The sequence below is a fragment of the Epinephelus moara genome, chromosome 24 (genome assembly GCF_006386435.1).
Source record: "Epinephelus moara isolate mb chromosome 24, YSFRI_EMoa_1.0, whole genome shotgun sequence".
Lineage (NCBI taxonomy): Eukaryota > Metazoa > Chordata > Actinopteri > Perciformes > Serranidae > Epinephelus > Epinephelus moara.
Genome location: NC_065529.1, coordinates 4146104 through 4172739, shown reverse-complemented (window position 1 = coordinate 4172739; position 26636 = coordinate 4146104). Strand labels below are relative to the sequence as shown.

Sequence of the window (26636 nt, the reverse complement as noted above, 5' to 3'; positions counted from 1 at the left end):
AGGTAAACTAGGTAACTTATCTTGTGCTTTGGCTACATTAAATGTGGACCTGTATCTTTTTTACTGGCTACACCTGCAGCGCAAATGCGCAGGTGAGACCGCTATCGCTATCCATAATAATAATGCTGTCACTCTAAAACATATGCTAGAATGGCAATCTGGTTGCCATGGTAATTAATTATGTCCACCTATTAACCATACTTTGTTTGAGAATGAATGTTAACTGAAAAACAGGAAATAACATTGACTGGAATGGGCCAGTGGGCCAGTTGGCAGCTTAAGGACAGTGTGTATTTGGTTGTGAAACCTTTCTGGTGTTGTACCAGGATCAGCAACCTTCACTCTGTTCAGAGGGAGTGTGTTATATAGTAATAAAAAAAATAGTAAATAAAATAAATAGTACTAGTACTATAGTATAAATAGTACTGGATTTGATGGTAAACATTTTGTTATTGTTAACAAATTCCTTTATTTTGCTTATACTTTGGTTCCCTTGATTCTTTGTCCCTGGTTTAATTTGTTGTTACTCCCCTCATCCCCTGGGCGTAATCGGGAAATCTAACAATCTGGTGGCTCGTCCAGGAAACAACGTATTTGGGGAATGAAATAGTTATTTACTTGATTATATGATATTACGCCTGGTCTGTGTACCCAAAAAAGCAAAAAAGGATCAGAGGGAAACATTCAGACCTTCTGCTTGAAATGTCAAAATGATTTGTGAGCTGATTGGAGTTTAATGTTTGTACACATTTATAAGAAGCAGAGATAATTAAACCTCAGAGGACAGAACCAAAGAACCACAGCATTTCTGACAAGTGAGGGCTTTTCAATACGGAAACCAACTCAACACTTTCACTAAAAACAGGAAAAAAAAAAAGCACTTTAGCCGTACTGATTACATTAGCAAGTTAGACTGACAGACGTTAAAGTGAAAGGAGAAATAACACAAATTAATCCCAAATGAAATGTTGAATTCATATGCAGTAAAACTCACCCTTGCTGAATTCAATACACATCATAGGGTTTTGCTGTTACAGCCTTATTTGGTTTGGTATGACCAGTAGCTCATAGCGGCTAATGTTAGCAAACTTTATTTAGCTATTGTCGCGTAACTGACATTTCCAAGTTAGTTTGCTTTCTTTCCTCTACTTGTGCTCTGTTACACTATGTTTTAGCATTTGCAAGTATCCCAGAGACCACTGTTTTTTTCACTGTCTACATTAGCAGACCTTCTTTAAAGTTAAAACTTGCCCACAGCTAGTCGGATAGGCTTTAACATACAATGTGTAATTTTATGCCACTAGGGGTCTTTCAATCAAAACAATACCAAGACGGAGCAGTAATGTCACTGCAGTCAGTTGCTCCTGGTTAAAATTGCTTCAGTGGTCATTGCTCAGGAGATTTTTACCAAGTGCCAAATTATCTGCAGAGGTCTCCTCCTCTCCAAAACAAACAGCCCGGGTGATTAACGCAGGTAAAAACACTGAAAAGAGCAGTTTCACGGTAAAAATCAGTGTTTCTTTGGCACTGTTTGGCATGTCATGGATGGATTGCTAGCCCAGCGCCAGCTAATGTGTGCTCACCTTTTTTTATTATAGCTCAAGATCCAGATGTTCAGGAGGTTTTCACTATGAGTCAAATTACCTGCAGAGGTCTCCTCCTCTCGAAAACAAACAGATGCTGTGATTTATACTGGTTAAAACACTGAATAAATTGGTTTCATGTTAAAAAGAAGTGTTTCTCTGATGCTGTTTGTCACAGCAGGGGCTGGAACTAAGCTGCCGCTAACGTTTGCTCAGCTTGCTGCTCTGATAACTTAAGATCCAGACATCTGATGACTAAAATCCTTTATCCGGTTAAAACATATAGTTAAAAACAACCAAGATCTAAAAAGTGTATTGTAAAAATGTGTCTTAAAACTAGAAAGTCCATTTGTGATAGATTTGGCAGACGACCACATCCTTAAAGCATGTGCACAAGGGGATATGACTAACAGGTGACGGCAACCACATGACACAGACATTGATCTTGAATAAAATTACCGATTTCTCTGGGTTTGAACATTGCTGGAAACTTTTGGGATATTGTAAATATATGTCTCAACACAAAATTTAACATTGGTCTAGTCATTTTTAGACATTTTAATGCAGAAAAGTTACATATTCATATCTTAAAGATAAGCTAGTAAACTGGCCTGCTTACATTATGACAAAATTCTTCTTCAAATTATCCTGATAAACAGCAGCTCTTGGCTTCTGCAAATGGAGGTTTAACTCAACCAATAAGATTATTTCTGCCTCCAGAGCAGCTCTGGGAAATATTTGTATGACTAAATTTCATAAAAGAGAGCATGTGAGCAAAGAGAAGATGACTCATTTTTTCATTTTTTCTCCAACTGCATACATTTTTCAATTGTCTGTTGTCCAGACCCATTTTCCATTCATCTCTGAATGATGGATAGTGCACCCCTGAGAGAGCCAACCCAGGCAGCAAGCGAGAGGAATACAGATTGTTCTGTGAGCAACATGAACTAAAATGTCCCACAAGGTTACCGTGGTACACAATCCACTGACCTTCTGGGTGTCTGTGTCGGCAAAGGTCAGACCAAAGTAGTCCTTCTCCAACAAGTTGAGGTGCTCACACACCATGTCCATCAGGGTCTGTCCTTTGGAGTGTTTCTGCAAAGACAAACATACATGACACAGAAGTGGTAAAAAGGTCAACAACAATGCAGAAGAATGAAAAAAAAAATCCTGTAATGTATTTCTGAAATACCATTTGTGCGTAAGAGTCTACTACTGGCATTGCTCAGTTTTATTGGGCAAAGCTTAGCTCATCAATACCAGACCCCATTAGACAACTGTGCTTGTCAAGATTGCTTCCCTGTCCTCTGGTTCTGCAGACAATAAAGCAGCTCAGCCATTTGGTGCTGTGTCACAGTCGGTGTGCATCAAACACTTGACAGTGAAAATGGACTGTGAATTGCTGGGGAAGATTGGTCTTTGTACTGTAGGTGGAGATTTGCTCTATTGGCAGAGTTCAAGGTGAGCATTTCAGGAACATTTCTATTCACATTCAAGTGACAAGTTCATGTTTTCACATTCAACATAGAGTTTTCATGGTGGATTCTGACCATTTAACATCAGGATGCACAAATACACTTTTCTGCTCACAGTGCTGAAAAGCCTTAAACTGTGTGGCAGAGATCAGTATATCATTGGTATATAGCCTGGATACAAGAAGTGTCCCAAAGTAGAAAGGTGGAGTAGGAAACAATTCAGTATTTAGGCACTCTGATTGTGTTTTAACCAATTATATTTTTCATGTCAAATAGTGTAATATCTCTGAGGGAAATGTAATACAATATAAAAATTACTAAGTAAATGAGATATTCCTTTAATTAGAGTTGAGTAGCCTATGGATTGGTTTATCTAGGGCCTATCAAATCCCATTAATAACAATAGTGCTTCAGATAGTTTACATCCCATTTAGTTACAGAATCCAACACCATAGGCTTACAATTAACCTCATCCTTGTCAGATCATAACAAAAATATAAACCAGAATAGCACATGTTGCACATCTGTAGTCATGATAGCAGATGTGCTGGGAACCGATAAAATAATGTAGATACATCATGAGAAAGAAAGGACTAGGCTACCACTGAAGTAACACCATCCATGGTTAATTCACAAGACTAAGTGTCAACAGCGATGCTCACAGCTCTCTGAGGCTGTATGTTGAGGTAAAAGCTGATGTTAGCATGCTAGCACACTCACAGGAACAATGCTGTTGTTTAGCAGGTAATGTTTAGTATGTTCAACCCTCTTAGGTGTTAAGATGTGTGTTAGCATCAACGGCAACCTCTGAGGCGAAAAAGTTGAGCCATTGCAGAAGTGTTAATAACTGCAGTTCCCTAAATGACCACTTGAGGCTGACTCCAAAACAGAGTATATCCCTAAGTTAAAATGCCAAACTTAACATCATAAATAGAAATGTATACAGCCTGGTACAGAAAATGGTTTTGGCCTCTACATTCATGACAACTGTTCACTTCTCCACAGCTCTGCCCTCTTGTTTTAATGGTCACTTCTGGCTCCAAAAAATCAAGATGGCGACATCCAATAAGCCGAACTTAAGGCTTCAAAATGGCATTCCAAAAACCAATGGATGATGTCATGGCAGCTAGGTCCATTAATACAGTCTGTGGTTAGCATGCTAACATCTGCTTATTGGTACTACACAAAGTACAATGAAGTCTAATGGGAATGTAATTGCTGTTGCATGTATTTGGTTATAAACAAAAGTCAGGGGGACACCAAAGTCTTTCATCCTCTGGGGACCAAAATTGTTGGGACCAAATTTTGTCCAAATCTATCCAGTAGATGTTGAAATATTTTAATAAAAATGTGAAAACTGCTGGTGTTGTCCACCAAAATTGCTAACTAGAGCTAACAGCACTAGCATTAATGACAGAATGTAAGTCCTGCAACACTCACAAACATAGGCGGCCTTACCTATGTTTCAACCGTTTCAGTTGAAACGGGCCCCGGCCACCAGGGGGCCTCCAACTGACTGACAAAAAAATAAATGCCGCAAGGAAGACACAATAATAAATCACTGCCCGCCATAACCTAACTAGCTAGCTAACATCCCTAACGTTACAAAATGAAATGCACATACCAGAGTGGTGCTGAAAAGCGAAAACTAGCAGACATCAAAAGGAAAGCTGTGAGTAGTCTTCCAAAAGTGACCTCTTTCTTTGGTCCTGCATCTATAACAGCTGCACCGACTACAGCAGCGGCTGCCGCCCACTCACATAACGCCAGCCAAACAACAAATACGGGAGAAAAATAAAGACCTTTCTACTGAAACAGCTGGTGATAATGATGACCAAACATTATCGTTTGAAGCACCACATGATGATAGTCCCACAACTGAGACAGGTAAGGGAGATGCCACCACCAGCACTGCAGCCAGGGAGAAAGTCCCACTGCCATTCACAGAGACAGACCCGGCATGTTGGCCAGAGCATATTACCAGTGACCAACGGATCGATATTGTTCGGAGAGGTCCCGTTCAGATAGAGGACTTTAACTTCCCACAGTGCCAAACACGGCGCCGTTTTACTAATGACAGATATTTCATAAGGATGAAAAATGGAGAAAAAATATGCAGGTCATGGTTAGTGTGTTCAAAATCATCAGATTCAGTTTTCTGTTTCTGCTGTACCCTATTTAGCAAGCGAAATCAGTCTCACTGACGGGGGTTTCAGAATGTGGGAACGACTCACTCTCACACTCCAGGATCATGAGAAATCAAATGCACACCGTTCCAACATGGACAGCTGGCGCGAGCTGGAGACACGCGTAAGAACGCACAGTGCCATTGACAAAACATACCAAGAAATACAAATGCTGGAGAAAAAACACTGGAACGACGTCATGAAAAGGTTAATTGCAATAGTCTGTCACCTTGCAGAACGAAACCTTCTTTTTTTCCTCCGTCTGTCTGTGTCTTTTCATGCAGGCAGTGAGCTGTCCATGGTGCTGAAATGACGCGGAGTACTCATTATTTTTGTTGTTAATTTAAGTTGAGAATTTTGAATTTTTTTATTTTTTGGCTGAATTTTGAAAACAAATCTGTAGAAAGTTGTTTCTCTTTTATTTCCGTTTCTCTGACCGAGAGAGTGCTCTGACCACAACTGGACAAAAATACTGCAGAGCACTCATTATATTTGTTGTTAATTTAATTTGAGGGGATTGTAAGGGACAATAAAGTATCCATATCCTTATTTGTTGCAAACCAACCTGAATCCTCGCCTTTTCTGCTGAGTCCCGGTTTCTTGCCCTGGTTATGATTTTAACACTTGGTCACAATGTATCGTTTTACATGGGAAAATATGTGAGTCCTTGGGACGCATGGATGACTTTACTGCGTTCTTTTAGCTTATAATGCGTCACGGACGCAGGACGCATAGCTGGCAAACATAATTATGTTTATGTTTTACGTGGTAGGGCCCCATATTAAGTATTGAAACGGGCCCCCTGATGCCAAAGGCCGCCTCTGCTCACAAAGTGCCACTAGTTACTAGGGACCAGTAGCTTTCTATAAGTTGTCAATCCTAACCTGACAGACACTTATAAGGGGGGCGCAGTCGCAGAGTGGCTTAATAAATGTAAGGTTTTTAAAGTGAAAGCAATGAAATGGACAGTGGATTTTTGAGATATAAAGCATACATTTCATGTCATGTTCAGGGTCCACACAAAATGTTTCTGAGGGCCAGCACTAGCCTGCAAGCCAAACTTTGAGCAACTACTCTACAGTTGGTTAACATTTCACTCAAAACCAAACTTCAAGGAAAATCCAGGGGATCACCTAAGTCATTAAGATTCATCATCTGGTGACCATGACCATCCAATAGTGCATGAGAAATTTTAGATTGGACTAAATTGGTGGACCCACTCATTGACATTGCCATATTTCAGTAATTAAGAAGTGCCCATCACATTCCATTAATAACAACAGTGCATCAGAGGGTTTAAATCCCATTCAGTTATAGAATGCAAAGTACTGCAGACATCATTGTCATAGTGGTTCAGTGGTTGGCACACATCTCCCAACTTGAAGGTCATAGGTTCAAAACCTGATTCGCCAAACTCTAAATGGTCTTACCGGTATGGAGTTTTGATATCTCCAAACAGGAATAATCTGATTTTAAGTAATTGAATCTCCTGGTACTAAGTATTGATTGGTTTATAACTGAATTAAGTAAAGGATATTCACTGCACTGGCAGCCAAATATGCTTGCTTCAAGCATAAGAATGCTCTTATCGAAAATTTTCATTCAGGTTGTTAGGACAAATGAAATTTTGACTTAACATCAGCAATTCTTGCATGGGCTCATATGCCACTTGTCTAGAACAAGAAAGAATTGTAATGTTTAGGTCTAACACTGCACCACACATACATAGTATTACACTCTCACACACATATGGTGCCTCCTCCCCTGGAGCCTACTTGTGAGGTGACAGGGAGACGGAGCAAACAGTTGCCAGGGAAACAGATGCAGTATTATCCCTCTGCTGTCTAGTTTCTTAATATCTCAAGGCTAGAACTTGAAAAAGTGTTTCACCTTTGCCTTATTGTAGGTGAACACATGGTGGAGAAATACTTTGAAAGTGTGTGTAGGCTCTCATTGTGTCAGAAAGTATAGTTCCTTAACAGCAGCAATTTCAATGTAAAGCAACAGTATGCTGTATGACATCAGCGACAGCCTGCAAAATTAAATAAACAAATCAGCCTGCGGAGTCTTAATAATCCATGACTGAGGTGATCCGGTCTATTTGCTCTCTGCTCTGGAGCCATTAAATATTAAACTGCACAATAATGATCTCAGCGTTGCCACCTGAATGGACACCCAAGAGAATTTTGGCAACGTAAAAAGACAACTTACCAGCATGAAACACCCAATTCCAACCAAAATCGCCCTGTTCTACATATCGGCCCAGCCAGGCTTGACCATGCATAGTCAGGCAGATTACACCCCAGTGAGCAGAGGAGGAAACGGGGTGACAGAAATGGGTATGGGCGTGGTGCCTCCTTGCCTGCCCGAGGAGCACGGGGAGGCTCAGCCATGCATCCATGACAAGAGACTTAATTAACCCATGAATGCGGCACCTCCTCCAGGAAGAGCTTTCCCAAAGTGTGGCCTGCCTTCTTGCAACACTGTTATTATCAACTCCTGGAAGCACGAGGGAGGTTCGGATATGGCAGGCATAAAGTGCCACCCCCAGCATTTAAAGCCAGGAAGTGAGAGCAAGCCTGCCAGTGACCTGGAGGTCTGAGGCTCTCCCCAAACTAGAATTTTAAAGAACATGGGCTGACAAGAGGCTGCTTTGTGCATCCCTTCTCTGGCAATGACTGGCAGTGCTGCGAGGGCGGACGAATATTTAGGAAGAGCACTTAAGATACAAAAGCTTTCATAACCATAATGCTAACTATTGTTGTGGTGCAGAAAAGGCCCAAAGGTATTTCTGAATGTTTTCACAATGCTGAGAGAGCGGTTGGTGCAAGCATAGCATTCCTGATAGTCTTACCACACACACTCGCACATAAAAGGCGCCCTACCCCCAACACCACAACACACACACACACACAAAGTTTCATGCACTTGTGCATAAGTATCCTAAGGGGTGGCTCATAATAACATTGCTCTTCTATTTTCTCCTTGGCTGCACCTGGCTTGCAACCATGTAATAACTATAGATTTCCTATCACCCTGTTAGCTGCCTGTGCTGAGGGCTTTTATTGGACAAAAGGGACATCCTGTGACCCTCAGTTTCTAATGAAGATTTTAGTGCCAATACCAAATCAGTACTGATACCAGGACAATACATTTTTGGTAACTTAGTGAGGGGAACATACAGATACATATTCCATATTTATATATATCTTACACATGTAGACTAGACTAGAAGTCCTTGAAGTGCTCAGAAAAATTGAAAGTTGAACATTTGCAATTCAATGACATGATGAAGTGGGCTACTTCAACTGCTGAGGAGATTGTGTGGTACACTTCAAAGCTCCAGAACAGATATCAAATGGATCTTGTGTTGAGACTGTTTTTATAATTTCCTGATATAGGCTACATCTAGAACAGTCTGAGCAAAGAATAAGCTGAATCACAGTATCACGTCACCTACATGAAAGTTTTTAGCCACCAAAAAAAGGCCAACCTAAAAAACTCAATTTAAGTGTACACTATATTTTCACACTTAACCTAGCTTTTTCGAGAGGAACTGAAGCTGTTATCTCGAAGCCACCAGACCCCACTGACAAAAACAGTAATTTTACTTCCCAGAACAAATGAGTTGCTGGTCTACCACTGCGTTAATTGGAAAGAGTGTAAGGTAAGGCAGAGAAAATATTCCAAATATAGCGTACACTTGAACCAATGTTGATTTTCAAGGTGGCTAAAATACATTTTGCTGCAGCCCCTGTCCACAGCAGTACATTGCTCAGCTTCCGTGCTAGTAAATTTGGTTTATCAAAGATGCTAATAAAGTATCCAAAATAAGCACAACAGAAACGTCAGATACTGTAGGCTGGACCACTGTGTTTAACCATGTATCTTTATTAAATGTTACAGTTACGGCTGAAAATGACAAAAGAAATCTTTAATGTCATTGCAGTTGAAATCAGTTGCCAGTTATCAACCTGGAAGTGATTGCTGCTGTTAGTGTAACATCACAGTGATTTGGTCTACAGAAAAACAAGCCTAAGAATCTGAGCAAGCATTCAGTGCTGCTCTCAAAAGTGTTCAACATTTTGGGAAATTCACTTAAAACCATAAAACCACGATAAATTGTGGTTTTATGGTGGGGTTGTGTGCCGAAAATCTCTTGGCTAGGAGCAATGACTTCCTGGAATCTTCACTGGTTGCCTGGGAAACCTCATGTTGATAACAAAACTCCAGGAAGTCATTGCAAGACTTCAAGAAAGCCGAAGTATTCCTTACCAAGCTTTGTTTACATGTAGCTGCCAACGCTGACAATCGATGCTACAGACACATTTCCAGTGATACTTAAGAAAAAATTGTGGTTACACCTAATACTGACACCAAGCACTACCCATGAACACATACAGTACATCATCGTCTCCCTTACTTGGCTGTGACACAGGCTGGCTGCCACCAATTGGCCTGATTTAACTCTGTCATCTTGGGTACAGAGGCAGCAGTGCCAGACAGACGCATCATGTCTTAGATTTGGGTGTCTAGAGAGAGTCTCAGTGAGTGGAATCGAACATTGAGCCCAAAAAAAGAAACAGCTTAAAATAATGCTGCACAGTCATCTCCACAGTCAAGTAATTGGATGATTTCCTTCCACCACCATCCTGCAAAAGATATTTTAGGAGGAAAGATAGACCTATCCTGCCAGAAGTGAGTGCTACTGCTAGTCATAAAAGCTCCAAAATCTCGGAGCTTTCCTCCGTGCATTCATCTAAGGCAGTGCACTTACATCTATCTCTTCTCTCCTTTCTTATGCATGCCTTCACTTTCCTTTCTAAGCAAGCGAGAAATGTCCTTTTTCACACTGCTGGAGTAATGACAATACATATGTACTGTAGAATGAAGACTTTCATGCTGCATTATTTCTGTGCTTCTGTGTGTATTACAGAAATGTGTAACATTGCTTTGGCTTCGCCCCCCTGGTGAGCTCTCAGCGTGGCACCCTCCCTTTTATTCTCTTTGGCTGTTTTATCCGCTTGGTGCAGAACTATACAACACACACACAACTGCCTACAGAGGACAATGACTACAAAGGGGGAAAAAAGTATGTTGCTTCTCAAGGGTTTGCTTAAAGCATGTTAAGGCTAATTCTAAAAAACATGTTACCACAAATTGTTTTTCATACCTCAATTTCTCCCTCGAACTCAGCAGAGTCCAGCAGGGTCACTTTGAAGGGGGCCGTTTTAAGTCGTTTGGAGCCTTTCTGGGGAGATTTGAGGTTCTTGTTTGGGGACGTCTTCTCGGACATGTCATCTGTTTCTCTGTGTTCATCCAGATGCTTGGAGTTCTGTTCCTTGACATAAATGTATAAAAAAAAGGAAGGTCAAATGACATAGTTATACATTTCATCTGTCTGATACCTGAGTGGATATTTGAAACAGTTAAAATACTTGGAAGAACTGAATCAGTATCAAGACAGTACCTTAAGATTAAGTTCTTTGATTATACTGTAGAGGCTTAAGAGAAAGTCAATGGTGTAGAGTCAGCATTGTGACTTTAATAGATATTGGACTTAGGCACTGTATGCAATTTGTGCAAGTCTGCCAATTCAAATACTGAAAAACATACAGTATAATGTAGATCTACTGGATACTGCATCGACTCCCAGTTAATAGACTAATTAGAGTACAGAACAAACAGAAATCAGTATCACAGCAGTCACTAGTGATGATATCCCTGTATATCATTTTTTTTATAGAGATTTCCATACTGCCACAAAGGTGATCAACCGTTAGGGGTGCTTATCATTTAAAAAATTATTATACCAGTACCAGTGCCAGTACCCTTAAAGTAATACCAATGCCAATGGAGTACTTCATTTGATACCCTTTTTTATTTCCTACTTCATTTGATACCCATCATGTGAATGGAAGCGTTCTGTTGCGTAAATTGCCACCATACTTTCAAGCATTTTAGTGGCATTTTGTCACGCTAAAGTGTGAGCCAATCGCACATCAAATTAAAGTGAAGAACACCTGTGGTGATTGGCTCCGAGCAAAACCATACAAAATGTCCTTTAGATCTGGGTCAGTAGTCTAAATATAGACAGGGCAGGCAGTGTGGTTGCGCTAGGGCCCGTTGGGTGGGGGGGCACTTGAGAATGACTCAGATTTCCTCCTAGGAACTACACCTGTGGTTAAAGGAGAACTCACATAAAATTAAAAATGGTGCCAATTACTATAGGCTATACACCCTTAAAAATGCAAACCCATCTCTGTCATGATTTTCTTTTCTTTTCTTTGTAAAATACTAGCAAAATGAATTATATATAAATAAAGACTATTCAGTTAAATGAATCATTTCTTTGATAATTTTGTCATATGCAGGTATGCAATGATGATTGTTGGGTAACATGCAATTTGCTGCTGCCCAAAATCTCTATTTCATTATGTGACAAAACGATACGATCTGAACATAAAGGTGGCAGTAAGAAAGGACAAGGGAGAAACTAACAGGAGGAAAAAGTAGCAAAGCTCCCTAAATAAGATTCCTTTGGCTTTTTTTTTTCATTTGCCAGTGGTGTGTGTAGATGCTTTATAACTAGTAACTACCATGCACTAGGCGTCACAGTAGCGTGCACTGGGGCCCGCTGCAACTACCTTACGCCACCGATGTGGGTACAAAAATGATGGAAAGCAGGTATTGTTTAACTAGAGTTTTGATACTACTTTGTACTGGGTTAATTCAGTCAATACCTTAGGTATCGAGTCTCAAGTTTTGTTTTTTACACTAAACCAAACAACGAAGTGTGCGATTTTATGTAGCATGCCGGCGTTCCGGAAGCAAAAGAGGAGTGACATGTAACACAACAACATTGGCATCTAGTGTGATACCCTCCCTCGCCTTGAACAGGCTACTGTATAGAGACTCTTGACTCTTCACACTCTTTGGAATAAAGTCTTGATCCCCTTTAAACCAGGCAACTGTTGCAATAAGAAGAAATACTAGTGAGTTAATGAATCCAGATAAAACATAATCACTGTCATCTTCATTATCTACAAGACCCAAAGGCCTGTTGTAAAGGAGGCAATAGAAACAAATGAACCCTATTTTTTCTGCCGTGTAATGATTCTCTCAGCTCAGTAAAACACAGGCTTGGGAGGTGGTTGCATCAGCTCATTGCAGGTTCAAATTTAGCTTAGTTTTAAGCCCGTTTCAAGATTATTTTCCAATTAAAATGGGTTGCACCACATGCACAAACACAGCTCTCACAAAGACATTAGTTATTACTAATTATTTACACCCAACTGCCAGGTGAGACTGCTACTGGTTTACTGGACCATCTGACAAAACTAACGTTAACTTGTACCTTTTAGACCTTTTAAGAGTAATACAGAATATGGTCAACATATCTGACCTGAAACTTGATCAAATGCTGTTTGGTAATGATGTAAGATGGGAAGATTTTAAATTACATTAAACAAAAGTAACAACATGATTACATCATCATGTGATGTCCTGTGGCCCAAAAATACTTTTTCCCATAGACCTACATCTCTGAAGAGTTGTCTGCCCCCGCAAAATGACTTGTTTCATCAGAATTTGAACCATTCGGTCCAATAACATTTGGAAAGTCTAGTAAAGTCACATTATTGAATCATTATATCCCGATTCAAATTAGCCGAGCGCTGAACCAGAAGTAGCCAGCTCAGCCGGTGGAAGGCAAAGCAAAGCAAGTTATTTATATAGCTAATTTGGCAACAAGGCAATTCAAAGTGCTTTACATCAAAAGCAGAAATCTCTAGTGCACCTGAAGTCTCTAGTGAACCTGCTCTATGACCCACATGGTGCAGAAGCAGTGCCGATCATAAGGATAATTTTATAAGCAGCAGTTAAGCACTTTTGGCTTCATGCACCACTGAGCAATTTTTATACGAATGAACAGGTCCCTGCCTTCAATGCTGTATCAAGCTCCCTTTATACATCCATGATTTACAATATTTCTTGAGTATTAGTGGTGCAACCTGGTTTGGTAAATCACTAGTTTGAAGCTAGCTTCCAATTACTAAAACCTTAGAGGACAAATTTTATACACAAACCTCATAATGGGTTTACGGATAGCTGGTGAAACTTTAGAAACCCATTACAGCTCTTAGCTTATAAACTAAAAGCTGTTTCCTGTATTTTTACTTCACACAACCACTGGGAAGTCTGTGGCTTTATCAGTAAGCCATTAATGCAATCAGGGCAATGCTGACCTGTTTAGCCATCTTGCTGTCCGAGGCTGAGTCCTGCATGCCTGCTGCTGCCCCTTGCTGTCTGGGAGGACTCCTATCTTGCACTCTTCCCCTTTCGACTCAGGGCCTGCCTCTGTCGCTTCAGCAAAGTCACACCAACCTGAGGAGAGAAAAGAACACAGCAAATATTTTCAAATAGTGTCCCAACTGAGTCGAGCCTCTCTTCAAAATGTCAAAAGCGTTAATGCATGCTTTCTTTCAGCATCAAAAGAGCTGAGATGACAGAAGGAGCTGCAGCTGCAGACTGTGAAAAAATTCCGAACACGAATGCATTTACCCCAAAATAATAACGGCGCTGGCGCCAGGACTACAACTTCATTACAAATTCTGAAAGCTGTAGCTTGATACAACACAATTTCCACAGACATAATTCACCTTGCCGTCAAGGACATTTACTTTAATTATAAAATCCCTCACTGAGCCAGATAATGATCATCTATTTAAGCAAGACAAGCTCCTGCACTGAGATGACGATTAGAAAAAGAAATGAATTAGTGAATTAGGCCATGAGCGCTACCGTCAGTACTCATAGCTATCAACAGTGAATTCCTTCAGTCATAAAGGTGCTAAACCAAGAAACTGATAAGAGTGCTATCACTCATCCCTGAGTGGGTATGAATGCTTGTAATGCTCCAGTCTGTATCGCTCCACGGTGCAATGAACTATGTAAGTGCCTAAAATGCATATCTCAGTATTTTAGTATGTAGGCTCACGTCATAGTGTTGTCTTTGATTTGTCTAATAAAAGAAATGTTTGGGCTGTATCAACACAAAGACATTAAATATAATGTTACAGTGTAGCGCAGGCATTTGAGTTATGTGCTTTTGTTTCATTATTCAAGTGATGTTTTTCCCTTTCTATGCAGCCATTTCCCCACAGCTTAACTCATCGACTTCTACTTCACTTTGTCAATTTCTACATTCTCCTCGAAATGAGTTGGAATTTGTTGCCTTCAGTTGAAGGTTACAGGTGTGGGTGGACTGAACAATAACAACAGCTGAAGTGAAAATAGAGAGCCGCTGCATTGTCAGTTTGAAGAGGTGTGTACTGTAAGCACGTCTAAACAGAGGGGGGCTAACAACAACGATCTTGAGGATACGGAGGAAATTATTTGCGACTTTTCACATAGACTAGACTAGTGAGGAGAAATCTTCACTTTTTTTTTTCTCATCAACAAATGATCATTTACTTTCATACCAGGTAACAGTGACATATTCACCATACACAGGCTGTTCTCATGCACTGTTCATATGTACAGTATACCTACGAAAAGTAACATACCACAATTCATATAACCCATGTAATCATGAGCCAGCAATTCATGTATAACTCACATAATGAGGAAGGCTGCGATCACACAACCGATGATCTGACAAGAGTAAAAAAGATAGAAGTACAAATGAGCAGAAGTCCATGTAAGGAGATAGGTTGGTGGATGGGTCAAACAAACACAGGATTTTCCCCGAGGAGACCAGTGTTTGATTTAGTTTTTTAAAGGTGCGTCATCACCATTATTTTTCCTAAACTTAATCTATGTTATGTTAAAGCTATAGTGCGTAACTTCTACATGTCCGTAAATGTCCGTTTCACCCAAGCCACTACTAGAGGAGATGACACAATGCTGATTAAGCCGATCGGCTCCACTAACATCTCGCGGTATTTTTCAATATATATCATTTTTAGTGTACTCTGTATACATGGAAGTGCCGGCTTATTTGTTGTAATAACGCATTATCCGCTGGGGGGCGACAGAAGTTGCGCACTATAGCTTTAAGTATGTAACTTTATGTTACGTCCATAACGTGTAGGGTTGGGATCTGGATCCGGTTCTTTTTTGGAACCGGGTCCAAAGTTCCGGTTCCGGAACCGGTTCCATCACATTTGGCGTAACGGTTCCTGCAAACGGTTCCTAGATTGTAAAAGAACGTCACGTGCATTTCCATTAGAGTGCGGCACGGGCCGCATATTTCTGTCCGAACCAGACCGAGCCCGACATTATCTAATCACTAAAGCACTGAGTTTGTGTCACACAGTTGTCATGGTTACAGGCTATTTAACAGGCCGGGCGTGCACCGTGGGTGCTCCGGAGAGGGAGACCTCCGTGTTTGAGACGGGAGCGGGCGGCGGGAGCGGGCGGCGGGAGGTCCGACGCTTCCAGCGAGGGGAGAGGGAGAAATATAACAAAATAAGATAAAATAGGAAAAACCTGTCTCCCTCTTTTATTTAATTTTCAGCATTTAATCAAGGCGGAGGCTGGCGGCAGGAGGTCCGCTTCCAGCGAGGGGAGCGGTAGAAACAGACAGCCAATGTGTGTGTGTGTGTTCTGTTCAGGTGTTGTCACGTAAATAACAGTGGCCAAGCATGAATGCATATAAGTATTTTTTATTACATTGCTGTGGTTAATTTGAGGTAATAGTGTTACTGTAGAAATCAGAGAATCACTTTTTGTTATATATTCTCAGGGAGATGATACAAGCTCTAAATCTGAAATACACACCACACACAAATGTGTATTTTCATCTAATTGTACTGTGCAACAGTTAGAATAAAGTTTTTGTATTTGTATGATTGCATTTGTGTTTATTATATACTTGTTTAAGTATAGCAAGTATAATGAATATAATGTAGGAATCGGTAAGAGGAATCGGTAAGGAATCGGACCGTTACGAAGGAATCGGTAAGGAATCGGAATCGTTAAAATCCTAACGAGTCCCAACCCTAATAACGTGACAACGCCATTGATGGGACGCTAATTCATTAGCTATCATACTGGCTGTTGTTTAAGAATATGTTGCAATACATTATGTTTGCAATAGTTTTCCATTTTATGGACATTTTTATACATATATATTTTTCATATGTTTATTTGCTTTATTTGCTGAGAGTTAGATAAGAAGATTGATACATCTCTCATATCTGTCCGGTAAATATGACACTACAGTCAGGAGATGGTTAGCTTAGCTTAACACAAAGAATAGAAACGGGTGGAGACAGCTAGCTTGTCTCTGTCCAAAGTCCATCTAACCTCTTAAGTGCACTAATGAAGATATTATATGTTTACTGACAACAGCAATAACATTGTAGACCCTTCACTTATTGCCCGTTTATGGATTTTATATTTCAGACTGGTCCAATGTACTATTTGTACACATACCGATGAAAAGTAGTGCACCACAATTCGTATGTATCACACTTAATCATGATCCAGAAATTCTTGTATAACCAACGTAATTGGGAAAGCTGCACACGTGACCAATGCACTAACAGGAGTAAAGACAGAAGAAGTCCGTGTATGTAGGAAGATGGTGTACAGATCACAAAACACAAGACTTTCCAACACACGACTTTCCCCAAGGAGACCGGTGTTCGGAACAATGTGAGACCAAATGAATATTCAGTTATTTTAAGGTATGTTGTCACCATGTTTCTTTTCCCAGACCTAACCAAAGTAACTTAACTTGCCTGTACCTAACTTACGTAACATAACATAAAGTACATGACATCATTCGTGGGCACTAATTTGTTAGACATCACATGACCCGTTGTATAAGGATATGTTGTGTATTTTTGCTGCATACTATATAATGATTTTAAGGTGCAGTGTATAGGATTTAGTAGCATCTAGTGGTGAGGTTGCAAATTGCAACCAACAAAATTTCCCTTTCCTAATCCCATGTGTAAAGAAACTACACCTTCAGGTAATTAGATACAATAACGGTCCTATCTAGAGCCAGCATTTGGTTTGTCTGTTGTGGGGTACTGTAGAAACAATATGATAGATTCAATGAGAGAGGACCTGCTCCATATGTAGATACGACGGGTTCATTTTAAGTTAATGAAACCACAGAGATTCTTAGTGTAATATGATTACTAACTAATGAAAACATAGTTATGAATATTATACTCCATTTCTGCCAACAGATCCTTCTGAATCCTACACACTGCACCTTTAAGCACTGTCCTCTTCCATACATTGATGTAAATGTCTGCAGATTTATTCTGTAACTAATAAAAGACTTGAGTTGTGTTGAAGGATTGGAGCCCCTTTCATGCCAGATTTCGTTTGCAGAGCTTAGAAAAGCCAACGTTGTAGAAGTATTTTGTTCTCAATGGAGTTTTATGTAATAATTTATATTATTCTCTGACAAGCCTTGTTTCAGCACCGCAACTGTAGATTTAATGTCTTATAAGCCCACGTGGGCCTGGTACTTTAATGTGCATGAGACAAAAATAAAAATCATATTGTGTGTATTGCATCGTCATCTATTAAGGAGAAATTGGCTTCTCTGCCTCGCCCACAATGGATTTCTCCCTGAATGTCAGTGGAAAGTGGTGAATTAAAACCGAAGCCTCTGTGATTCTGAAGACATAAAAACCATTCAATGTGAGTGATACGGATAGTTGACAATTTAAACTCCACTGTGGGGATGATATAGTCCATTGTTGGCCACTTATTTAAGAGCAAAAGAAAAAGAAGCTGCACATCATCCCCCAAAATATTAGGTGCCCCGTGGATAGATTTGTCTGTGACCCAGGGTGGATCTTTTTTCTATTCACTCAGTGTACTCCCCACCAGATGAAAAAGATGTTCATGACCCTGAAACATGTTCCTACATGACCTTTTATAAACGGAAGACAGGGCACGTAATGAATGAACATCCTCAGTGGGATCTGCTCAGCACAGCATATAGGAATAATGCCTGTGTATTATAGAGTTCCCGAGACAATACTCTGGCACCTTGTATTCAATGCAGTCTCTGTATGACCCTGGAGGTCTCTCTGGCCCACGAGCAGCAAATCACATCAACATACTGCAGCTAGGGGTTAGAGGCGATCGTGGCTGACGACTGATGCAGGAACACAACCGGTTCACACTGGATCAGAGAAGAGACAACCCCCCTCCGACTTCCAACCAGAGAAGGTCTTGACATATTACACGTGGTTAAATGAGTGTGAAACCCTCCCCACTCACTCCTCCTCCTCCCCCTCCTCCTCCACTGCTGTGCTATCACAACCCTCCCATTACTTACAATCACAGAGATTTGACAGAAATGAATTCCTCTCCTTGGGGAAAAAAGTGAAGCGTGGGGTGGTATGTCCACTCAGGGCCTCATTTTACCCTCGCTGTCTGATCCAGCAGGGCGCTGAGCTTCAAGTTGCTAAATCAATTTTCCCTCACTGGCTGAATCATGGATACGACTGCCAAGTACACTCCCTGATTGGAGAGGAAAAATTCCATCGGGTACTGTGTTCTGATGGCGAAGGAGACAAACACTCAGAGCCTCCATGTCCTTCTGTTATCGCGTTCGCCTCCCAGTCCGATTCAGTCAAGCTGAAAATAACGAGCGTCTCCCCTGTGTGCGTTACAGGTGCGCACTTCCTCATTCTGTCCAAGTCAAACAGACGCTGACATCCCCCCTCACTTAACATCCATCTGGGCAACATGACACGATGCATTCATCTGCAGCTGTCTGTGTGAATTTACCTGTCTCAGCTGGGCTGCGTTCGAAGCAACAAATAATCTGAAAACAGCACGTCTAACCATTTCTGTTCCCCACTGTGGACATTTTTCACTTCTGTTCTCAACACAACGAACATACAGCCAACCGTGACGAGTTTTCTAACCGTACCCAAATCGATAGTTACTGTTGCTTTGAAGTGGTTGTAAAAGATTTGTACAATACGTGTCAGCCAGTAATGAAAAAGCCCTTTGAGGATACACGTTGACAAAATTGAGAATACAAATCACATAATCCAAAGTTAGTTTGTGGTAAATGGGGTGCCTTATTGAGACATCTTCTCATGAAATCAGATTAATTGCCAAATTAATACAGATTGGTGTCATAGCGCGAGGCAGTAGAGCCCTGCAAATCCATTAATTTCCTGTACCAGACCATTACCCACAATCACCTCTGTCAACCCAGCGACCGAGACCTCTGCAGAGAAGAAGAAAGCACCTAACAGTGCGGGAATACACCGCATGTTACCTTTGTTGTACATTGTGTGCAGTTCACTCACAATGTCTGTCTTTGATATCTGCCATCAGTAATAATGATTCATCACAGAGAAAAGCACATTGTTTCCTTAGAGGGTTATGAAACACTATTCTTCCCTAACAAGCGCAGCCTCTTCCCTTGTTTCTCCTGCTTCTTTTTCTCCATTCTCATCAGAGGTAAGCTTTAATCTAAGCGAGGCAAGTAGAGGGAGCACGCATGTCTGTGGAAGACTACTGGCTCAGCTCCGAGATGCAGTTACCATGGTAACAGCATAGAGTACTTGTTTTTTTCACACCCGCTCGCCTCTCTTCAGAGGAGTGACAGAGAAACAGAAAGACAAACTGAACAAGGAGGGGAGATGCGAGGCCAAAAGATGAGGCGGCCAGAAAGACAGAGGGATCAAGGATAAACAGAAAAGATAAGAAATGACAAGAGGGAGGAAATAAGCTGACGTGGCACTGCGACTCAAAGGAAATGTCAAACAGCCTCCCCTCTGGTTAGTGGTGGAAGGGCTGCATCCAGCTGCACACAGGGACGGATGGGGAGCTTGAAGGAGAGATGCAGGCCACTGCTGCTAACCTCCCTCTATCACCCACCAGCAAACATACCCAGCTCCTCATCTGAGCCCTGAAAGGCACAGTCAGCACTACTTGGCCGATACACAACTCTAATTCCATTGTACAGTCCACGGCCTTAATCACATTTATCCATTAGCATGCATCAAGTCCACAATGCAGTCGAGTAATCACAAAGAGCTGCACTGGCAAAAGAGGAAGACACGACACAAAAGCTTTACAATGCATCCCTTCACTAGCTTGTCACTTATTTGCATGTGGGTTCAATTGTTGCTGCAGCTACAGCTGTCATCAGTGACTGAAATGTTCCTTCATACAGTATTAAATTTACACAAAGTTTATTACAAGGAACATTCAAGTTTTCACCTTCCAGTTTAAGGTCAGATTTATGTTTAAAGTAAGTGAGGTGGGACAGAAGTGCTCTGGACAAGTGGTTGTAAATACTGTTAGGGGAAAGAGGAATGCATTCAGAATGAGACAGCATTATTGACGATTTTGGATAAGTTGAGCCAAAAATGGTACAAGGTTTTGTTCCCAATTCCCAAAACAAAGCATTTGGAATGAATACCAATCTGATGAAATGCAGCCACTCTAGAGGCTCTGTGAGGCTGTACTGGAGCTAAATGCTAAGATGCTAAAATGCTTTAGCGGGTACAATGTTAACCATTTTCACCATCTTTTTTTAGCGTGCAAGCGTGCTAACATTTTCCTAACTACCACTAATCACAAAGTAGAACTGAAGCTGATGAGACAGCCAGCAGGTATCTGGTCATAAACAAAAATATGGGTGGTTTTGACCTGATGATAGTATGTCACAGGGATATCCAATGTAGGAAACAATTAATTGAATTGAAACTGAAATTGCAATGTAATGCAACACAATTTTCAAATCACAGAAGCTACAACACTTTTTTTTTTTTTAATTCTGCACAATCTAACCAACCAGACGGCTGGAAACACCTGGTCCAGTGGGCTTCGTGTGCACACACGCTGCCATATGCTTCACGTGACACAGACTACTGTATGTGAGTAAGAGCAGATTAAGAACAACCTGTAAAATGCCAATTCAATGCTGGCTCTAAAGTGAGCATCAACGTCCCATGAATTGCCTGGAGCAGTGGTGGTTGGCCGGCCAGAAGTGGGTCAGAGGTCAATTTTGAGTGGACCTCAAGTGACTCATAAAAGTTTATAAAAATAAAGTACAGAGTACAGTGAGTTTCCGGCACAGAGCTTTTACTCTGAGGTGCCATTTCCTGCTGCACAGTGAGTGACTGGACAGCTACCTGACAAAAAAGGCAAACTAGCTCAATGACATGGCCAAAAGCAAGTATGATTCTGAATATTAAACTGTGTGGATCTGAACTAATGACAAAGGAGAAACCTGGACCCTGTGGCTGGACCAGTTGTGAACCACTGGTCTAGAAGCTTAAGTATGAACGGTTTACAAAATGTTTACAATTAGACTTGGAGTTATGTTTAGAGTTACAGAGCCATAGTTCGGGGTTGAAATTTGTTCTTTTTCAAATTTCTGCGCTAGAGCTTGTGTGATTTGTTTCTGTAACTGACTGGAGATCACTAAGATTCATATTTATTGTTCATATATTAATGTTCACACAGGCCTGCTGCTCTGCAGTGTTTTGTTGTTCTTTATTTCAGATTTCATTTAAGTCAAGTCATAATGATTATATTACATAATTACCAGGCATGAAATTAGAATATTCTACTGTGATTAAATGTGTTTACAATTTAAAAGCTACACAAAGATATGTTATTCATGTCGGTTTATGCATCAGTTCATCTCATTTCATTATAACACATGGGCCTGGCCGGCATGAAAGAGCTGTTTATGTTGACTGTACCCAATATTGTGTTTGTCATATTGTAGAATGATTTACTGCTTATAGGCCGTTCCACTGGAATGTTGCTGGGCAACAGCTTGGGTACATGTTTACTTCCTGTCAGCTGATGTCATTCACAAACAGTGCACAGCATTCCAATGTGAAATACAAAGGGACCCATTTAGAACATATGTTGTATAATTTGAAAGGGTCTATAACTAATAATACAAGAGATGGTACAGAAGATAAGGGAAAAACCCATAATCAGTCGCAATTGCAGTATTAGTTTGAAAAACTACAGTACGATTATTTCCCCATGTTGTTCAGCCCAACTGTGCTAATATTTCACACTAAACCACATATTTTAAGCTAATGGTGACACTAGAGGAAAAGTCAGTGGATCACAGATGGAAATTATTTAACATACTTCCATAACCAGCATCTTCTCCCACTACTCAACTCTGTACCATAGGCCTCACATGACTTTATGTATCAAGTGTTTCTTTCTTTCCTTTTTGTCCATATAAGTTCAGTGAGCATCTGCCACTGTACTGGGCAGTGAAATTGGAACACCTCATCATGCTGTCAGCAAGTTTGGCTCTTCCTCCTAGAAAGCAGCGGTGCTCCTGTCTGGTGTGTCTTGGCCCCTCTGATCCACGGCACACTGCAACATGTCAGCGACAGTTCATACAGTCGCTCAGAGAGAAGGATGGGAGGCTCAAGGACACTGCTCTCATTCACCAACATCACACATAGGGCCCGTCATACACACTGACAACTAAAGTGTAACACTGATGGAAGCCACACAGGCATCGCCCAGAGCAGTTTTTTACAAAGCACTGTGCATTAAGGGATGCAGTGTGTTTTTCCACTGTAGTGGTATTCTTTCCAAAGACAACGATGCAGCCCTAAAGCGGGGTTTATACTCTGCTTTGAAGCAACACCACACGTACAGCTTAGGCTGCACAGACAAGTACCCTACGCCATAGCCTATGCCGTAGCCTGATGTGCACCTCCCAAAAAATGTACACGTCACATGGCAATGCAGACCTCCTGTTTATTTTTGGAAACTGAAAACTATTCCCAACATGGGAAACAAATGTTTTATTTTCTTTTACTTCTCAGATAAGAAACAATACATTGTGTAGACAATAAAGCCCTCACAAAATAACACTGTAAGCTTCCTGTGTGATTTTACTTATAAAGATAGAGGAAAAGTCCACTTGCTTCTTCGGACCACTCAAAGCACTACATGTCACATTCACACACTGGTGGTCGAGGCTACCATACATGGGGCACCTGCTACTCAGTAGCAGGTGCCCCCCACTCATACATCAATGTGATAGCCATCGAGGGCAATTTAGGGTTCAGAATCTTGCCCGCTTTGACATGTGGGGGATCAAACCGCTCTACCCTCTGATCCACAGCCAACCCATGTTGTATATGTGGGAAAAATGTGTGTAGTATGGGACAACTGTTTTGTACGTGAAACATGTAAGTTATAAAAGAGCTGCATTTTGTAACGTTACCTTTGTTAAATATTACCCTAACCCTACCTTCATATAGAGTATAGGAAAACTCAGCTAGCTGTTAGGCTAATTTATGCAGTGTAAAATGTCCTAGGATTAAGCTAATAACATTAGCATGTTATATTTGTGGGGAAAACATGTCCAGCAAAAGACAACTGTTTTGTCTGTGAACCTTGTCAATTATGATGAAGCCAAATTGTGTATGTTTGTTTACTATTGTCACTATCAAGGCACAGTTGATGCATAATAGCTGAATTGTTCAAACTTTACTGCTCTTCACAGAAGCTCTCCACAGTCAAATAGAAACCACACCACCAACTAGTGTTTTGGTGCAATTACCAAATGAAGCAGACACATCAGCGCACAAGTAAATACTCACATGGGTATGCCACTATTGTAGGCTATGGCATAGGCTTTGCACAGAGCCTATATCAGCTTTTAACACCTCTCGAGCTGGAGAGCCCTCTCATTAAGGCCCTTTCAGACACAAAATAACAACGGCAACAATGCGCTCTGACATCCATTATTTCCAATGGCTTGCACCACGCCATGACAGCTTTTCACCGCCTCAAGCAAAGCGTGTGCGCAGCAAAGTGCACCACTCACACCACTCACGCCACTCACGCCAAAAATTCTAGGTAGAACTTTGGCTGTATGATAAAGATGGTTTAAGTTTGTTCTATGGCTCAGGAAGTGTTCCCCTTCAATAGCTCTACGGAACTATTACAGTTTCCTTTCTGAGGTAAAGTATAATTTCCTTATTTTTTTCAATGCTGGCAACAACAAAATGATGCAAAGTTTTGAAAACTACTTTTTGCTCTGTCCCCTGTGACTTCCCCAAACACCAAATCAGATATGAGCTGAACCCAACGGCAAGTGCAGCCCAAATCGTGTTGTGTCTAATGAAGCTTTTATTTTGTTTAGTTTCCTGAGTGAGCCTCAACAAATAATGACAGATGAGGCCTGAGTGGAAAGACTGAGGCTAAAGTAAAGTACAAACACAACAACTGCATGACTTTTCAAGTTTCACATTCCTGCAGTACGCCTGGAATCACCCCCAGAGGAAAAAAAAAGACCAAGTTTCCTCACTGCAGCTGTAGTAATAACACGTGCTCACCTTCCTCTCAGCGGACCAGATATCTGAATGCAAAGCAGAACAAAGTTTGGCAAAATTAAAGGTGCTCGCTCTCAGATGAATATCAACACACACAGTCGCAGATGGAGGGCAGAATTACCAAGAGCCAGCGGCGGGCTCGGTATAAATTGCTGCGGAGACATCATTCTGTCACAGTGCATCTAATGGAAGCTGACCTTTCTCATGCTGTGCTGGAGACCACTGGTGCATGCACGAGGAGGGACGTCTCACCGCTGACGGATCTGTCCCTGAAGCTGCCAGACGCCATGCACCGCAGGGACTACAAATGCAAAGTTTTTTCCCCTCAAGCTTCTCCTATCATCCCCCTCTCACAGCTGATACTGTGATAAATGAGTAAAAGTAACGTCGCTGAGGGGAAATAGAGCAGTTTGAGAGCATGCTACTGGGAGATTACAGCAGGGAAATGAGGACATGGGTGTGGGAGCACATGGGTGGTTGTACAGGCATCATCATGAACCTCGGGGGCAGGGAGACACATGGTGGCAAGACAAATCTTGTTGGCTTGTAAGCGCCCTGTCAAAGCTGTTCTAAATTCTTAGAACCATAAATGTGACACAGGGATCTATGCTACTTAAGGGCGTAATGCCCTTTAAGCGCTTGTTTCTGAGACATTCTCTTTTGTCTCTTGTGAGTGTTCAGGCTACAATAGTCAAAGTCTCTTCCCAACAAGTCTTCCAGCAGTTTTTGTTTTTCTCTCACCACCCACTTTATGTCTGATGTCTGAATAATTATTATTTCATGGCAAGGACTCATATTGTCTTCACCAAATAGGAATAATTATTTTGTTCTTATAATGAAAAATACAGTTTGTTCCACTTTTATCGCATCAGATGCATACAATATGTTGCATCATTTAATCTTAACTCTAACACGTAGGGATGCGAGCACACGTGCCTCCTGTTTTATCAGTTCCTGTCAAAAAGTGCTGTCACATTTTCAAAGGCTAGTGTGTAATTGTCTCGGCGTGAAGCCTCCGCCGTGCTCCACTTAATGAGAGACTGTCACAATGGTTGCACTACCCATAGCAGATTCTCCACCACTATAATCTATGAGCGGGGAATAATTTCCTGTAGCTTTAAGAACCACAATTACAGATGAGGGTTTTTTTGTGTGTTTGGGGTTTTTTTTGGTAAAGTGCTGATGACAAAAAAACAACAAACAGGTCAGTGCCATCTCAATAATGTTGCATTCATTTTAGTGCCTGGATGAAACTGTACTTGCAGCGTTTTTACTGTTCAGTGTAGTAGAGTTAAAGATCATTTAATCATGAAAAAAGTTAAGGATTGTTATGTAGGGATGCTTATGCTTATCCCCCAATTTGATACTATCACAATACATGGGTGCTGATTACAATTTATTGCCATTTTTGTTTACTTTTTTAACACATGACCATGGGAAAAAGTTGCATCATGCAGGTTGGTTTCCAAAACCAATGCACATCACACATTAGTCCATCTTTATGACTTTTATTTCAGCTGCATCATATACTGCATAGAAAAGCGGTAGATAAACTAATAACTGGTCTTATTTTCAACAGTTTTATTCTGGTCAGGCACTTTGTAACCTTTGTTACAAAGGCACTTTGTAACCTTTGTAACCCTTCCTCCTTTACTTAACAAATTGTGCATTACATGATCAATAGAATGCATACATGCAGTTCTGTCAATTTGTACTAGTAGTGGTAGAAATAAATAAATGTCAATGTTTAGGATTAAGCAGGGTCATCATTCAGTATCTTTATGACCTGAGGGTAGAAGCTCTTCCTGAGCCTCTCAGTGCTGGCCTGGTGTAACCAGTATCTTCTTTCCAGTCTCAACAGGGTGAAAAGGCAGTTTTCCAGGTAGCTGGGATCTTTAATATACTTATGTATAAAAATACACTTTTCAAAGTAAAGGTGCTGTATGTAACTCAAGATAAAGATGAGTCTCATTTCCAGGTCATCAAATAGGCTATGGACCACCATTTATTCATTTTCTTTTTTTGTAATAGTGAAAACATTTCATTGCAGAGCTA

The 26636-nt window shown here is 40.9% G+C and overlaps 1 protein-coding gene across 2 annotated transcripts in view; it reads right to left on the bottom strand.

The window, feature by feature from the left end:
- The window catches only part of LOC126386419 (protein 4.1-like), a 109673-nt gene that overhangs the window by 36459 nt on the left and 46578 nt on the right, over nucleotides 1-26636 (bottom strand). For both annotated transcript variants that reach the window (XM_050038753.1, XM_050038754.1), the window contains exons 2-4: nucleotides 13491-13629; nucleotides 10418-10585; nucleotides 2574-2678 (exon numbers count right to left, since the gene is read on the bottom strand). In XM_050038753.1, coding sequence (XP_049894710.1) covers nucleotides 2574-2678; nucleotides 10418-10585; nucleotides 13491-13529 — 312 coding nt within the window. In that variant the 5' untranslated portion in view covers nucleotides 13530-13629. The remainder of the gene's footprint in view (nucleotides 1-2573; nucleotides 2679-10417; nucleotides 10586-13490; nucleotides 13630-26636) is intronic.